Genomic DNA, 17,150 nt, shown 5'->3' on the forward strand with positions numbered 1-17,150 from the left:
CAGGGGACGACCAGGACAGCAGCCATTAAGCCCTGTCCCAGGGAAGCAGCGCCAGCACCCAGCCGGTGCGCCGAAGTTACTTCTGCTTGGAAGCAGCAGTAAGTAATAAAACAAAACAATTTGGGCTAGTTAGGATCAGTGGTCGGGGAGGAAAGGGGAAAAGGTAGGAAGGGTAGTGAGGGGGTTGGGAAGTTCCGTCCCAGTCCGCTCCTTAATTGGAGTGGGCTGGGAGGGAAATGGGAAAACCCTACTCACATCGTTGTGTGCGGGAGAGGCCACCTGTCTACACTTGTATGAGGACATTAAAATCTGGCATGCAAATGCGCGTGGGAATCATATTTTATAACAGGTACGTGGCGATGCACGTATGTTATAAAATCGGCATGCACATGGATGCACACGCATACCTTTTAATATCTAGCTTTAAGAACTTAAGACTTGCCTCACTGAATCAGACCCAAGGTCCATCAAGCCCAGTATCCTGTTACCAACAGTGGCCAATCCAGATCATAAGTACAAGGCAGGATCCCAAGGGGTAGAGAGATTCCAAGCTGCTTATCCCAAGAATAAGCAGTAGATTTCTTTAACTCTTTCTTAATAATGGTTTATAGACTTATCCTCCAGGAACCTGTCCAAACCTTTCTTAAATGCAGCTACATGTACAGCCTTCACCACATCCTCTGGCAACTAATTCCAGAGCTTAATTATGCATAGAGTAAAAAAGATTTTCTCTTATTGGTTTTAAATGTATTTTCTGAGAGATAGAGAGATAGAGATAGAGATAGAGATCTGATCTATTACAGAAATCCCAAGACGAAATAGAGATTTCGTCTAGGGCAACTCTTCTCGTCCAATTTGCCTTCTCTACTGACAGGGATAATGTAATGAGAACCTTCTTTCGTAATAGGTCTTTAACATTTTATGGCCAAAAAATGTGGATATATCCGGATTTAATAAGATCTACACAGATAAGGAGGAAAAATATTTTGCAGTATAGAAAGGGAGTAATAGAAAAGGGTGGATACTTTAGTTTAAGATATCCTTGCAAATGTATAGTAAAGCTAGATGGCAAGAATTATTCCTTTTTAGACCCAGACAGTCTCAAGAATCTTCTCGGAGAAAAAGAGCCGGTTATTGAATGAAAATTGAGTCTTAATTGTGTATTTTTCCTTATATATGATATTTAATAAGAACCGTTCCAATATTTGAGGAATTAGCTTAATATTGCCTTAAGCACTATTTTCTTTGACATGATTTGTAAAAGTTAAATTTCCTGGATTGAAAGATATTTCCTTTGTGATTATAGATGATCTGTCAAAGATAATGTACCTTGTATATCTTTAGTTATTGTAATATGCAAAAGTTATAAATAAAGAATTCAAAAAAATGTATTTTCTAGTAACTACATTGTGTGTCCTCTGGCCTTTGTACTTTTTGAAAGCATAAACAACAAATTAATGTTTACTCATTCCATTCTACACATTATTTTACAGACCCATATTATATCCCCCTCAGTCGTCTCTTATCCAAGTTCAAGAGTCCTAACCTCTTTAGCCTTTCTTCAAAGGGGAATTGTTCTATCCCTTTATTATTTTGGACACCCTTTTCTGTACCTTTTCTAATTCTGCTATATGAGATTGGTGACTTTACTCAAGATGAGGTCACACCATGTACCCACACAAAAAATCATGATCCCTTTCAATTCCGGTGTGTTTTTAACAAATTCATTAGACAATTACAACGTAAAATCTTTTTGCAACATAGTCCTACAGAGTTAATTCCCACCACCAAATCCTTAGTTAAATTGAAATCTAACTGGAGCCCACCACCTCCGAGAGAACCTGCGATCAACACTTTTCAGGAACTGGTCTTATGAGACATTGAAAAATTGGAGAAAGAAAAGTCACATGTTTACTTTAATATGTTACGAGAAGAATCACAGGCTTTACATCATCTACAAAATAGGAAAGACATTATTATCAAACCCGCTGATAAAGGGGGCGCAGTGATGCTTATGAGCAAGGTGTCATATCTACAGGAAGCGCACAGATAACTAGCAAACACGGCTTTTTACCAAGAACTGACAGAGGACCCCACATGTAATATACTGATCAAGGTAAAGGAAGTAGTAGAATGGGGATTTGAACTAGGAAACCTTACTAATTTCGAACGGAACTTTTTGATTAACAATAACCCGAGAATACCTATCCTGTACATAGTCCCTAAAATCCATAAAACTCTCATCAATCCACCAGGCAGACCAATAGTTTTGGCCAAAGAGTCCATTTTGGAACCTATTTCAGTCTTTCTCGACAAAATTTTACAACCATTCATACCACAAGCCACTTCTTACATCAAGGACAGTTCTAGTATGTTGCAATTCCTGGCTACTGTCAACTTAACACAGGACAGTATACTAGTTACTATGGACATTGAATCGTTATATACGGTCATCCCGCAGGATCAAGCATTGATTGCGGTCACCAAGATTCTGGAGTTCTGTCCACATTCGCAACGAATACCAACAAGTTACATCATAGAATTGCTTAAGTTGGCACTAAGTAAAAATTATTTTATGTTTGAGGATACATTCAATTTACAGATACGAGCAACAGCCATGGGCATCATCATGGCCCCTATACCTGAAATGTTGGAAGAGGTATATTGATGACGTTTTCGTCATTTGGGAAGGCCCACAGTCTGCTCTTTTAGAATTTCATAGCTGGTGAAATCACTTGGATTCCTGCCTTAAATTTACAATGAACTTTGATGATCAACAGGTGGCATATTTGGATATATTAATTACTAGATATGACCAGAGTGTCAAAACTAGTATTTTTCATAAATCAAATGACAGAAACAACTTACTCCGTTTTGATAGCTTCCATCCAGCCAATTTTAAAATCAATCTTCCAGTAGGACAATTCCTCAGGCTAAGAAGACTATGCACCGATCAAAATGAATTTAATGAATTATTTATTTATTTATTTAAAATCTTTTAATATACCGATACTCAAGACAATATCTTATCATACCGGTTTACAGCAAAACCAGGGAAAACCAGCGATATATGAAAAAGTTACAAAAAACAGGATGATGAATTCAGGACAACTAAGGAAAGGAAAAAGTAAATTAACATAGCGTTACAATATCGTAAACAACAAGCAATTTATAATAGTAACTAGGAGAGAGACCTGGTAGGCACTCAAACAAACAGTTCTTCATGGGGTGATTGAATCAATACCGGGCCACGAAAGGGCGGAGAAGGTATTGAGGCTAGGGGAGGAGGGGTCGGGAGGGGAGGGATGGAAAAGGCCGAAAGGTGAAGGAAGGGAGGAACAGGGGGCTGAGAATCTAGCGGGGTGGCTTGCATTATTACAAGTTGGAGCAGGAGAACAGCCAGAGTAATGAGTGTTTATTAATGGAACAGAGTAGTTTAGACTGGAAATTGTGAAGGTAGATTTATGTATAATCCCTTATTTGTGGAATGGCCAATCAAGGGAAGGCTTGTTTAAAAAGCCAAGTTTTTAGTTTCTTTCTGAAGGTGAAAGGGCATTGTTCCTGGTGGAGCTCTGGTGGTAAAGAATTCCATTGAGAGGGTCCGGCAGTGGACCCTTTGGAAATCAAGCCAAACACATGGCAGATCAATTCTTACAGCAGGGATACCTGGTTCACTGTGTCAAGTCAGCATATCGGAGTGCCCTATATGCCAATAGGGATTATCTTTTTTGAAAAAATCACCAGATGTGGACTCAATCCCACAGTTGCTGGTACTTAAGCATACCTTGGCATCTGCCTATATCAGTAGAGCCATTAGAAAACACTGGGAGATCATTCAACAAATTCATCCTTTATTTAAGCAACCAATCAGAGGTTGGAACATCAAAGACCATGTAGTTCACGCAAGTTGTTACAACCCACCCCCATGATATCAGAGGTATCGAAATCTTGCACCAAATGTATGTGCTGTCCATTAAAATCAACACAGACCACCATCATAACTGCAGCGGGTCAGACGATTTGTTTGCCCAAATTCACCTGTCATACCACGTTCGTGGTTTATGCTATATTTTGTCCATACCCACTTGTGTATGTGGGTATGATTAAACATCAAATTCTTATCTGGTTGACTGAACACAAGTATTGCCTGAAGAACCTCTTGTGGTTCACTTCAAAGAGCTCAACCATGGCTTTAATGACATAAGGTGGACAATATTGGAAATAGTGCATCCATATTGGAGCGGGGGAGAAAGAATCAAACAGCTAAGACAATGTGAACAAAAATGGATCTATCAGCTTCAGTCAGTTACACCACATGGACTCAACAAGGAAATTGAGTGGATCTACTTCGTGTGATTTTTCTGTCAATCATGGCATGTTAGTCACCAGGTGAGATAAGTGAATCCCATATAAATCAGACACGTTTTCAGTCTTGATTCCCTTAATGCTGAAGCAGGAAAATGGTGGCAGGTCTGGTAAGCAAGATTGTCCCGCGTCATTTTCAGTTTTTTTAGGATGTGCATTTTGTTACTTTGTGAGGCTAGACTGTATAGGTAATTAAAACAGTTTTGAATTTACAGAATAAATATGATGGACCTCTACTGAATTGTAAAGCTTGTTGAAAACGTCCATAACATGAGTATCCAGAGATCTTTCTTAGCAGTGCCCAGTGAGTCAACCTGAGGAGTGCTGCATCTAGTCCCTGAGGCAGCGGCTCGCGAAACGTGTTCACGTCGGACTTGGACTCTTCACTCTGGAACTTGGTCAGTTCAAGAACAAGGAAAGTACTGTTCGTTGACATATTATGAAAAAAGTTTAAAGCACAAGAAAAAATTGCAAAACAATATTAGTGGACTGATGATTAAAAAAGACCCGTAGCATTGAAAACACAAGTCTATGCTTGTTAAACCATGGGTGTTATGAGGGTCCCAAAATTACATACAAATTGTAATGAATTTTACAATAATAAAAATATTAAATGTTTATAGCACCAATAATATAGCAAGATTTCTCATAGTTATCTTTAATCGTTGTTCATTGGATAAAAAGACATATCTATTTTGGAGATTTCAATTACCCCGATATTGACTGGGTAAATGTAACATCAGGACTTGCTAGAGACATAAAGTTCCTGGGTGGAATAAATGACTGCTTCATGGAGCAATTGGTTCAGGAACCAACAAGAGAGGGAGCTATTTTAGATTTAATTCTTAGTGGATTGCAGGATTTGGTGAGAGAGGTAATGGTGGTGGGGCCACTTGGCAATAGTGATCATAACATGATCAAATTTGAACTAATGACTGGAAGGGAAACAGTATGTAAATCTACAGCTCTAACACTAAATTTTCATAAGGGAAACTTTGATAAAATGAGGAAAATAGAAAAAAATGGAAAGGTGCAGCTGCAAAGGTTAAAAGTGTTCAACAGGCTTGGACATTGTTTAAAAATACAAACTTAGAAGTGAAGTCCAGATGTATTCCACACATTCAGAAAGGTATAAGGAAGGCAAAATGATTACCAACATGGTTAAAAGGTGAGGTGAAAGAGGATATTCTAGCCAAAACAAATCCTACAAAAATTAAAAGAATAATCCATCCAAAGAAAATAGGAAAAAGTGAAGGCATTGTCAAGTTAAGTTTAAAACATTAATAAGGTAGGCTAAGAAAGAATTTGAAATGAAGTTGGCCATAGAGGCAACAACTCATAATAAAAACTTTTTTAAATATATCCGAAGAGGGAGACAGTTGGACTGATAGATGACCGAGGGAGTTAAAGGGGCTCTTAGGGAAGATAAGGCCATTGCAGAAAGACTAAATTAATTATTTGCTTCTGTGTGAGGATGTTGTTCCTGTGTGAGGATGTTGCTCCTGTGTGAAGATGTTGTTCCAGAGATATTTTTCAAAGGTGATGGATAACCGGCGCCATCTTTAAAAATGGCGCGGACCATCCAGTGCACCTACCATGTGACAGGGGCCGACCAATGGCACCGATAGCCCCTGTCACATGGTAAGAGCAAAGGGCCATCGGCGCCATTTTGGTTAGTGGCAGCCAACAGCCCGAGCGCGGGAGAATGCTCCCGGGACCCACACTGGACTACGAGGTATTTAAAAAAGTTTTTGGGTGGGGGTCTGGAGGGTGGGGGGATACTAACAAACTCATTTTAAAGGGTCAGGTTGAGTTTTTAGGTTGTGTCCTTTCTTCCCGCCCTCCCCCCATAACGATAAGAAAACCCTCTATCGGACGATATTTTCAATCGTCAGATAAACGATTCACATCCCTACTGGATGGTATGCATCCCAGGGTTCTGAAGGAACTAAAAAATGAAATTTCAGATCTATTAGTTAAAGTTTGTAACCTATCATTAAAATGGCCAATTAAACCCCAATATTTAAAAAGGGTTCCGGGGTGATCCAGGGAACTATAGACCAGTGAGCCTGACTTCAGTGCCAGGAAAATTGTGGAAACTGATCTAAAGATCAAAATCACGGAGCATTATTTAATATTATATACCAACATTCAATCTGAGATATCACATTGGTTTACATTCAGGTACTGTAGGTATTTCCCTATCCCCAGAGGGCTTACAATCTAAGGGGGTCATTTATCAAAATGTGCTAAGGCTTTTTCGCATGCGTTAAGGGCTTAGCGCATGCGAAAAGCCCCATTAACGCATGCGATAGCACCAACATCAAGCTAGGTGGAGAGAACATTGCCCAAATCTCCTCTTGGAGTGAGTTTCCTCACTCTGAGGGTCATCAAATGTTCACAAGAGACCACTGTTCTGTTCGTACATCTAACATTGAATGTCAAACGGGCCCCTAACCCCCTACACTGATACCTAAACCTCACCTCAAGTTACTAGGTGGGCCTACTATAGGGATACAAATATCTATCTAGGGAGATGACATTATGGCCAGGCTCACTCTCTCTCTCTCTCATAATGTTTGCGCAATTTGCACTAACTTAGCTCTTCGCATAGGTAATTAGCGCATTTTGATAAATCCAGGCCTAAGTTTGTACCTGAAGCAATGGAGGGTAAAGTGACTTGCCCAAGGTCACAAGGAGTGACAGCAGGATTTGAATGCTGGTCTCCTGGTTTGTAGCCCACTGCTCTAACCACTAAGCTATTTCTCCTCCCAGAGTATACAGAAAGACATGGTTTAATGGAACACAGTCAGCATGGATTTACCCAAATGAAGTCTTGCCTCACAAATCTGCATCATTTTTTTGAAGGGGTTAATAAACATGTGGATAAAGGTGGATAAAGTCCTGCAGGAGGACTGTTCTTAGGCCTCACTACGCCCTTTCCTCCGCTCTCTCTCCCAGTCTCCTTGACCTATGGACCAGTCACGGTTCAGACTCCTGCCCTGGTGGACTGAACACAAGTATTCTCAGACGTCTAGTGGAATATCTGAGGATTCCCCTCACCAAGTTGAAAGATCCACTACTATTATCTTCCATTCATGGAGAACCCTTACCGGGCGACGTGACTTATTTATTTTTATTTTATTTATTTGCATTTCTTATATACCGGCATTCGCGATGGGAGTCGCATCATGCCGGTTTACAATTAACAGGGTGTTGCCAAACCATACCAGTTACTCTCCGCACCAGAGCTCTCCACACTGAAACACTCTCCTTCTTGGTATTAGAAAGGGCCATGCACCCTATCGTCCTGGGGTTACCCTGGTTGCAAGTGCACCCACCCCAATTCGACTGGGCATCCTTGGATCTCTCCCGCTGGGGCCCAGAATGTCATGGGAGGTGCCTTAAGGAAATCTCGCCTATCATTTGTATGCCTACGACTCCAGTGATGCCAGGACTGCCACCCCAATATGCTTCCTCTATATTTTTCAAAGAAGCAGCTGATATTCTTCCTCCACATAGGCCCTATGACTGTGCCATAAGACTGAAGCCCAATGCTGAGCCACCGAAAGGAAGGTTGTATCCTCTCTCAGCCATTGAGAATAAAGCAAAGTCAGAATACATTGAAGAAAATCTCCAGAAGGGCTTTATCCGACCATCAAAGTCGCCAGCCGGCGCAGGCTTTTTCTTTGTGGGGAAGAAGGACGGTACCCTACGTCCATATATCAATTATCGAGGTCTTAATGAGATCACAATCAAAGACCGTTACCGCTTGCCGTTAATCTCGGAGCTGTTTGACCAGCTGCAAGGGGCCAAGATATTTTCAAAGCTTGACCTGAAGGGGGCCTACAACCTCATTTGTATTCGGAGTGGCGATGAATGGAAAATGACCTTCAGCACATGAGACGGCCACTTCGAGTATCTTATAATGCAGTTCGGGTTGTGCAATGCATTTTCCAAAATATGATGAACGACATCTTGCGGGACCTGCTGTATAAGAATGTTGTGGTCTACCTGGATGACATACTAATCTTCTCCCAGGATTTGGACACCCACATTGCAGATGTCAAGCAAGTACTTCACTGTCTTCGTGAATACCGGCTGTACGCCAAACTCTCTAAGTGTGAAATTCACAAAGACTCAGTGCCTTTCTTAGGCTACATTGTGTCAATAGAAGGCTTCCAAATGGACCCTCACAAACTTGAAAGTATCAAGAATTGGTCCCAACCCACCAGCCTAAAGGCTTTAAGGAGATTCCTGGGGTTCACCAACTATTACCGAAGCTTTATAAAGAACTATTCTTTTTTAACCATACCCTTGACTGTGATGACCCGCAAGGGTGCCAACACTTCAAAATGGTCAGCAGAGGCCATTTCCGCATTCGAGAAATTAAAGACTGTCTTCTCCACAGAACCGTGCTTGCGGCATCCAGACCCAAACAAGCCCTTTATCGTTGAAGTTGATGCTTCAGATGTGGGTGTAGGGGCTGTGTTGAGCCAAACAGGAGACTTGAAAGCCTTATGTCCCTGTTCATTCTTCTCATGAAGATTTTCTCCAGCCAAGAAAAACTATGGGATCGGCGATAAAGAGCTCTTGGCAATAAAGCTTGCATTTGAAGAATGGCAGCCTTGGCTCAAAGGCGCTCAACGCCAAATAACCATATTCACGGATCATAAAAATCTAGAGTATCTCCACCACGCACATCTGAATTACAGACAGGCCAGATGGTCCTTATTTTTTAATCATTTTGATTTTGTGTTGAAGTACCGCCCTGGAGATAAAAACACCAGAGCAGATGCTCTGTCGCGCTCCTTTCATTCAGAGGATGTGCCTGATGAGCCACAGCACATAAATGACCCGAAGAAGATCCTCTTGGCATCCACTCAGTCTGTACCGCTGGTAAAACTATTGTTCCAAAAAGACTCAGGAAGAAAGTGCTCTTCTGGGTGCACGATTCCAAGCTGGCTGGCCATCCTGGCCAATGCCATATCCTACTCAAGATACAGAAGCTGTACTGGTGGCCTACCATCAAAAAGGATACCTATTCCTATGTGGCATCCTGCACCAATTGTGCTAAGAACAAACCCGCTTCTGGACAACCATGGGGTCAGATGCAACCACTGCCAGTTCCGGAACAACCCTGGTCGCACATCGCTACTGACTTTGTAGTTGATTTACCTACTTCCAGAGGAATGAATACCATCTGGGTGACAGTGGATCGTTTTAGCAAGATGGTACACTTCGTGGCACTCTCTAGCATACCTTCAGCCTTGGAGCTTGCAAAGCTCTTCATAAAGCACATATTCTGCCTCCACGGACTACCTTCTCACATCGTATCCGACCGTGGGTCCCAATTCACGGCATGATTCTGGAGGGCCCTGTGCAAATTGTTTGACATCTCTCTAGACTACACCTCAGCCTATCATCTGCAGTTGAATGGCCAGACGGAATGGATGAATCAAACAATGAAGCAGTTTATTCGAACTTATGTCACGTCCCGACAGAATAACTGGGCCGAATTGCTTCCATGGGCTGAATTCGCCATCAACTCTCATCCAGCAACATCTACTGGATTGTCACCTTTTGAAGTGATCTATGGACATTTCCCAACACCATCACTTCCACTGAAGCTCTCAATGACATCCCCAGCAGCTCAATCTACTGCTGATGATATCCATAATTTGTGGGTTCAGACAAAGAACATGCTAATCAAAGCGAGCGACCGTGCTAAGAAGCACTACGATGCGCAACATTCGCAAGCTCCAGTTTTCAAGCCAGGAAACAAGGTCTTGTCATCAACCAAGCACCTCAGATTTAAACTACCCTCCTCTCAGTTTGCTTCTCACTACATGGGACCATTCCCAGTCTTTCAACGTATTGGCAAAGCCACCTACCGTATGAAGCTACCACCTGGTCTCAACATCCTAAATTCTTTCCACGTTTCACTTCTGAAACCGCTCATACTCAGCGAATTTACTTCCACATCTCATGACCCACCTGTCATCAATGCAGAAGACGACTTAGAGTATAAAGTTGAAGAGATTCTGGATGTTCGGAAAAGAGGCAATACTTATGAATACCTCCTATAATGGGGTTTCGGCCCTGAAGAAAACTCTTGGGAGCCTCAGACCAATATCTTGGAGAAAGAGATGCTTCATCAGTTCTACATCGCGCATCCTTCTAAACCCAAACCTGGTAGCCAAAGAGGAGATCATCATTTGAAGGGGGGTACTGTTGCGACCGTTGCTGCCTGACGTCTCCTTACCTCTTTGGCGACTCCCTCCTGGGTTGATGGAAGTTTGGCTGCCGTGGCGTCATCTTGCCGACCTCCTCCGGCGTTCCCAGACCAGCTAGACGCTGCCTTCCGCCATGTTCTCCTGAGGCCTAAGGGCGCACGTGCGGCTCGGCCCCGACTCAAGTACCAGCAGTGGCGCGAACCTCAGGGGCGTCTCCCTGAGATGATGTCATCATCTTCAGATATTTAAAGGTCTTTCATTTCGCTATCGAGTTAGCAAAGGGTTTCCTACCTAGCTGCCTCCAGGTATCGCTGCGGATGGGATTCGCTCTCCGCATACCTTGTTACTCTGCCTCCTCTGACTATACCAGGGGTACCTGCTCCTCGGGGGCCTTGCTCTCTCTTTTACATTTCAGGTTGCAGTCTGGAACCGGTACTTGCTCCTTAAGGGCCCATGTTCCCGGACCTGCTACTGAATATAACTTCTGCCAGGAAGCCACCGTTGCCTACAACAGCAGTGAGTTACCATCTATCTCTCAGAGCTTTCCCTGGAACCAGGTACTCACTCCTCGAGGGCCTACTTCATTCCAGCTTCTGGGCTGTTCTAAGAGACTATTGTGTGAGTGTTACCATCAAGGTTCTGTTCCTGAACTCTGCATACTCTGCCTACTCATTATCTCAATTTCTCTACAGCTCAGCCTTCCTGGGAACGATGTTCCAGGGCCTGAGGGACTACAGCCCAGCTGGGCTATTCCAGCTCACTACTGCCACCTCTGGTGGTTCTCAAAAACTGTTTAATAAAATAACTTGTGTGTGTCTGTCTCCCAACTCTGAGCCTGACCGGTGGTCCCTCTCGGGATCTTCCGAGGGCGTGGTCATCTGCCACCGGCCCAAGGATCCACCCACAACTATCACAAATAATAACACAATGTTAGGAATTATTAGGAAAGGAATGGTGAATAACATGGAAAATGTCATAATGCCTCTGTATCGCTCCATGGTGAGACCACACATTGAGTACTGTGTATAGTTCTGGTCGCCGCATCTCAAAAAAGATATAGTTGCACTGGAGAAGGTACAGAGAAGGGCAACCAAAATGATAAAGGGAATGGAACAGCTCCCCTATGAGGAAAGGCTAAAGAGGTTAGGACTGTTCAGCTTGGAGAAGAGACGGCTGAGGGGGGATATGATAGAGGTGTTTAAGATCATGAGAGGTCTAGAATGGGTAAATGTGACTCGGTTATTTACTCTTTCGGATAATAGAAGGACTAGGGGGCACTCCATGAAGTTAGTAAGTAGCACATTTGAAACCAATTGGAGAAGGTTCTTTTTCACTCAACGCACAAATAAGTTCTGGAATTTGTTGCCAGAGGATGTGGTTAGTGCAGTTAGTATAGCCGGGTTTAAAAAAGGTTTGGTTAATTTTTTTGGATGAGAAGTCCATTAAATGTTATTAATCAAACTGATTTAGGGGCAGATTTTGAAAGCCCTGCGCGCCTAAATCCAGTCGGATTTAGGTGCACAGCGGACTTGCGCGCCGGCGGCCTATGTTGCATAGGCCGCTGCAAAGCCCCGGGACGCACGTAAGTCCCGGGGCTTTGCTTGTGGGGCGTATCAGGGGTGGCGCGGCATTCGGGGGCAGGGCTGTGGGCATTCTGCCGGCAGGCGTAATTTTCTTAACAAAGGTAGGGAGGGATTTAGTTAGGGCTGGGGGTGGGCGGAAAAAAGTTCCCTCCGAGGCTGCTTCGATTTCGGAGCGGCCTCGGAGGGAACGGAGGCAGGACGCTTGGCTCGGCGCGTGTAGGTTGCACAATTGTGTACACCCCTGTGCACACTGACCCTGGATTTTATAACATGCTCGCGGCAGCGCACGCATGTTATAAAATCGGGCGTGGATTTGTTCGAGCCGGGTTGCGCGAACAAATCTACGCCCCCGCATATCTTTAAAAATCTACCCCTTAGGGAATAGCCACTGCTATTAATTGCATCAGTAGCATGGGATCTTCTTAGTGTTTGGGTAATTGCCAGGTTCTTGTGGCCTGGTTTGGTCTCTGTTGGAAACAGGATGCTGGGCTTGATGGACCCTTGGTCTGACCCAGTATGGCATGTTCTTATGTTCTTATACTAAGAGTTTTCTTGCAGACTTCTATTAGTAACAGCAGCTGTTGAACAAAGTTGTATGATGTGCACTGTATAGGACCTCAGTGCTAATACACAGGAAATTGAATGACTGCTTTTTAGAGGAAAGTGCTGGTACTGCAAGTTTAGAACATTAGGGAACTCAAGACTATGAAAATGTCATTAGAAGTCACTGACTAATGTTTGACTTACCTGCCTCCAGAAAATGTGGAACAGTTATGCTCCAAAACAGCTGCTGCAGTATAGACCTGCAGAGATAGAAAATGCTTTGCTTAGTAAATTTTCTCCTATACATTATTGATGAATCCTACAAATCTATGCAACTGAGTAGAGAACATATAATTTATAGGCACCCAAAGAAAATCTGAATATCAACAAAAGGACCCCAAGAATAAACAAACAATTCTTCCAAAAGTAGCAAATTATCTAACATTATTTCTACTAAGTACATGCAATGAAAAATAAAATTGAGGCAAATAATTCCATATGACATATATGAAAAAAGAAGAGAAAGTTGCTTACCGATATTCCTTAGGAAAATGCCATTGAAATCATTACTAACACTTTGAATAAGCGTTCCTGATCCTATCAATCTCTCACCTTATTGAAATGTGACTTAGCAGAATATGCTCTAACTAAATGTTATTTTGTGTTTGATGATTGTACACAGGATGGACATGGGAGTTTCTTCTGCAGCTCAGGAAAGAGCTTATAAATCTGCTTTAAAAATCATGCACAAAATTACACCCACAGTTAGATGGTACCAGCTCCAGCCAGACTGCCCCCCATGTGCAGGAAAGTGCATGCATACAGTCTGTGTGTGCACAGTCTTACATGTGTGTGCTTTAAAAATCATGCACAAAATTACACCCACAGTTAGATGGTACCAGCTCCAGCCAGACTGCCCCCTAAGTGCAGGAAAGTGCATGCATACAGTCTGTGTGTGCACAGTCTTACATGTGTGTGCTTTAAAAATCATGCACAAAATTACACCCACAGTTAGATGGTACCAGCTCCAGCCAGACTGCCCCCCATGTGCAGGAAAGTGCACGCATACAGTCTTACATGTGTGTGCTTTAAAAATCATGCACAAAATTACACCCACAGTTAGATGGTACCAGCTCCAGCCAGACTGTCCCCCATGTGCAGGAAAGTGCATGCATACAGTCTGTGTGTGCACAGTCTTACATGTGTGTGCTTTAAAAATCATGCACAAAATTACACCCACAGTTAGATGGTACCAGCTCCAGCCAGACTGCCCCCCATGTGCAGGAAAGTGCACGCATACAGTCTTACATGTGTGTGCTTTAAAAATCATGCACAAAATTACACCCACAGTTAGATGGTACCAGCTCCAGCCAGACTGTCCCCCATGTGCAGGAAAGTGCATGCATACAGTCTGTGTGTGCACAGTCTTACACGTGTGTGCTTTAAAAATCATGCACAAAATTACACCCACAGTTAGATGGTACCAGCTCCAGCCAGACTGCCCCCCATGTGCAGGAAAGTGCATGCATACAGTCTGTGTGTGCACAGTCTTACATGTGTGTGCTTTAAAAATCATGCACAAAATTACACCCACAGTTAGATGGTACCAGCTCCAGCCAGACTGCCCCCTAAGTGCAGGAAAGTGCATGCATACAGTCTGTGTGTGCACAGTCTTACATGTGTGTGCTTTAAAAATCATGCACAAAATTACACCCACAGTTAGATGGTACCAGCTCCAGCCAGACTGCCCCCCATGTGCAGGAAAGTGCACGCATACAGTCTTACATGTGTCTGCTTTAAAAATCATGCACAAAATTACACCCACAGTTAGATGGTACCAGCTCCAGCCAGACTGTCCCCCATGTGCAGGAAAGTGCATGCATACAGTCTGTGTGTGCACAGTCTTACACGTGCGTGCTTTAAAAATCATGCACAAAATTACACCCACAGTTAGATGGTAGCAGCTCCAGCCAGACTGTCCCCCATGTGCAGGAAAGTGCATGCATACAGTCTGTGTGTGCACAGTCTTACATGTGCGTGCTTTAAAAAACATGTACAAAATTACACCCACAGTTAGATGGTAGCAGCTCCAGCCAGACTGTCCCCCATGTGCAGGAAAGTGCATGCATACAGTCTGTGTGTGCACAGTCTTACATGTGCGTGCTTTAAAAAACATGTACAAAATTACACCCACAGTTAGATGGTAGCAGCTCCAGCCAGACTGTCCCCCATGTGCAGGAAAGTGCATGCATACAGTCTGTGTGGTCACACAATTTTCTAAAAACTCACTTCTGTGGAAAAAGCACTCTTTAGCTACAGAAGTCCCTTGACATGGATTTAACATCCTTCATACCCGGTGTTTTTATGCTAATTGGCATTCTCATGCAATGTGGTGTGGGTTACATATGAAACCATTTCCTGGCTACAAGCAATAATGTGATAACTACAGATTTCTGCCTTCACTGCATATATGCATAGGAAGGGTAATTTTCAAAGGCTATTCAAATGGGACTGCCCATCCAATATGCGGGTAACCTCACGCACGTATGCCTTCTTGGTGCTCTTATCTTTTCCTGGGGGCAAGACTGAGGAGGCTTCGCACTTATGCAAATACTTTTCCAAAGTCTGCATGTCAATTTTCTAGAAAAATGTCTGCATTCAAATTAGCAGGTGTAGTTGTGTACAGACAGATTTGATTGGATAATTTTAAAAGCAAATATAAAGTTTGCTCTGTAAACTGATGCCTTATGGGGGCTGCTACAAAATTACCCCCATAGAGGGCAACTTTGGAATTGTGTGCAGAAATACAAAGCTGGTGTGTATGCATTACCAATAAACTTTGCACGAATTTTGAAAGTAAAAACATTGGTAACAAAATGTTGTCTGCATAACTTTCCCCGTGCATTTTGTTTGAATCTTTTTCCAGGCAAAGTTCCACGCAAGTTCCTGAAACTGTGAAAGACTGTTCATATGCGCAAAAAATAATCCGTGTCGTGGCAGCGCTTCACCACTGGTGGATGAGATAAATCTTCCTGAATTTGCATGTGAGCGGCAGGAGGAGGCTGAATGAACAAATGTCCATGGCCCATCCTTCTGCCATGCCCTGCCTCTCTTCTGCTTCAGCTGTATTGGTGTGAGTTGCCACTCTTGCTCCTCATGCCCTGCCTCTACTGGGCTGTGTTACCCACCCTCTGAAAAGACAGCAGCTTCTCCTCTCCCTTCCTGCCCCTTTCTGGATGTCTTGGGATGGTGACGTTTTGCTGCTGCCCATCCTATACCTCCTATTCTGCCTCTTTCTTGGTTCTGGGCCTCGCTCTCCTCTTATTGCCTTTTTCTGCACTCGCAGCCTTGGGATGTTGATGCCATTCCTACCTCACTCTTTGCCCCTTTTCTGCTGCCTTGGGGTCGTCCTACAACTGTTGTTAGTGGCCTTTGCACCGCTGGCTGCCTTGGAGTGGTTCCTGTCTGCTTTTGCCTCTGCTCAGTGCTCTTGCCACAATTTGTGCTTTGTATGATATTCAGTATATTGAGTTGCACACGGAAGTAGATGTATTTTACCAAATTCAAGTTATTCTAAGCAAAGGATTACAAGATCATGGGAACTTACCATGCCGCAGCAGAGGCCCACCAGCCTATGTTTAAAATATCTGCTATTGTAGGCTAGAAAATATTAAATAAAAGAATGCAGTATGAGCATAAATATCCACATCGATAGTACAGCTGCAGGTTAAACTTCTATTAATCATGGGCAAAGGCACCTACCACATACACAGAGCGAGGTCCAGCATCTTGTGTTGGTTCTTTGCCAGGATCACATAATGACTGGTAGTCGTAGGATTTGTTAAAAGCATATAGGGAATCATTAATGAGTTTTCGCATCAGGCTGGGGTCAATCTCTCCAAAGAATCTACCAATCTAATATCAGAGAAGTAAATACTATGGGTTAATACACCTGAAAATCTTTTATACTCACACGGGTGGCTGTAGCAGCACATTAATATCTCTGAAACACATTCTAGGCAAGGCTAAACATTGTTTTCACAGTAGCACTAATTATTCTCCTCTGGTATTTGACTTCAAGAAGTATGAGTTGAATTACTGTCAATAACATATCATCTACCAAAGTCATTTTCCATGTAGATTTGGAAAAGCCACTTGTTATCCCTGGTTATGAGGAAGGAGGATTGGCTCTATTCTTTGGGATATTGTCTGTGTGTTGTGACCTGGATTGGCCACTGTTGGAGACAGGATGCTGGGCTTGATGGACCCTCGGTTTGACCCAGCATGGCATTTTCTTATGTTCTTATGTTCCCTATTTCTAATGCAGCAGGAGTCATTAGCCATCTACTGTTACATATGCTGAAGGGGTCTATATGTTCTCATAAAAGTGTACTACAGAACCCCTTTCTGTTGGTTCAATAAA

General features: G+C 43.1%; 1 protein-coding gene across 9 annotated transcripts in view; it reads right to left on the bottom strand.

Annotated features, from left to right (window-relative positions):
* Positions 1-17,150, bottom strand: part of CACNA2D1 (calcium voltage-gated channel auxiliary subunit alpha2delta 1) — a 1,026,983-nt gene that overhangs the window by 53,127 nt on the left and 956,706 nt on the right. For all 9 annotated transcript variants that reach the window (XM_029615087.1, XM_029615085.1, XM_029615090.1 and 6 more), the window contains 3 exons: positions 16,490-16,642; positions 16,335-16,387; positions 12,932-12,987 (listed from right to left, as the gene is read on the bottom strand). In XM_029615087.1, the coding sequence (XP_029470947.1) occupies positions 12,932-12,987; positions 16,335-16,387; positions 16,490-16,642 (262 nt within the window). The remainder of the gene's footprint in view (positions 1-12,931; positions 12,988-16,334; positions 16,388-16,489; positions 16,643-17,150) is intronic.

This window comes from Rhinatrema bivittatum, chromosome 9 (assembly GCF_901001135.1).
Source record: "Rhinatrema bivittatum chromosome 9, aRhiBiv1.1, whole genome shotgun sequence".
NCBI classification, from domain to species: Eukaryota; Metazoa; Chordata; class Amphibia; order Gymnophiona; family Rhinatrematidae; genus Rhinatrema; species Rhinatrema bivittatum.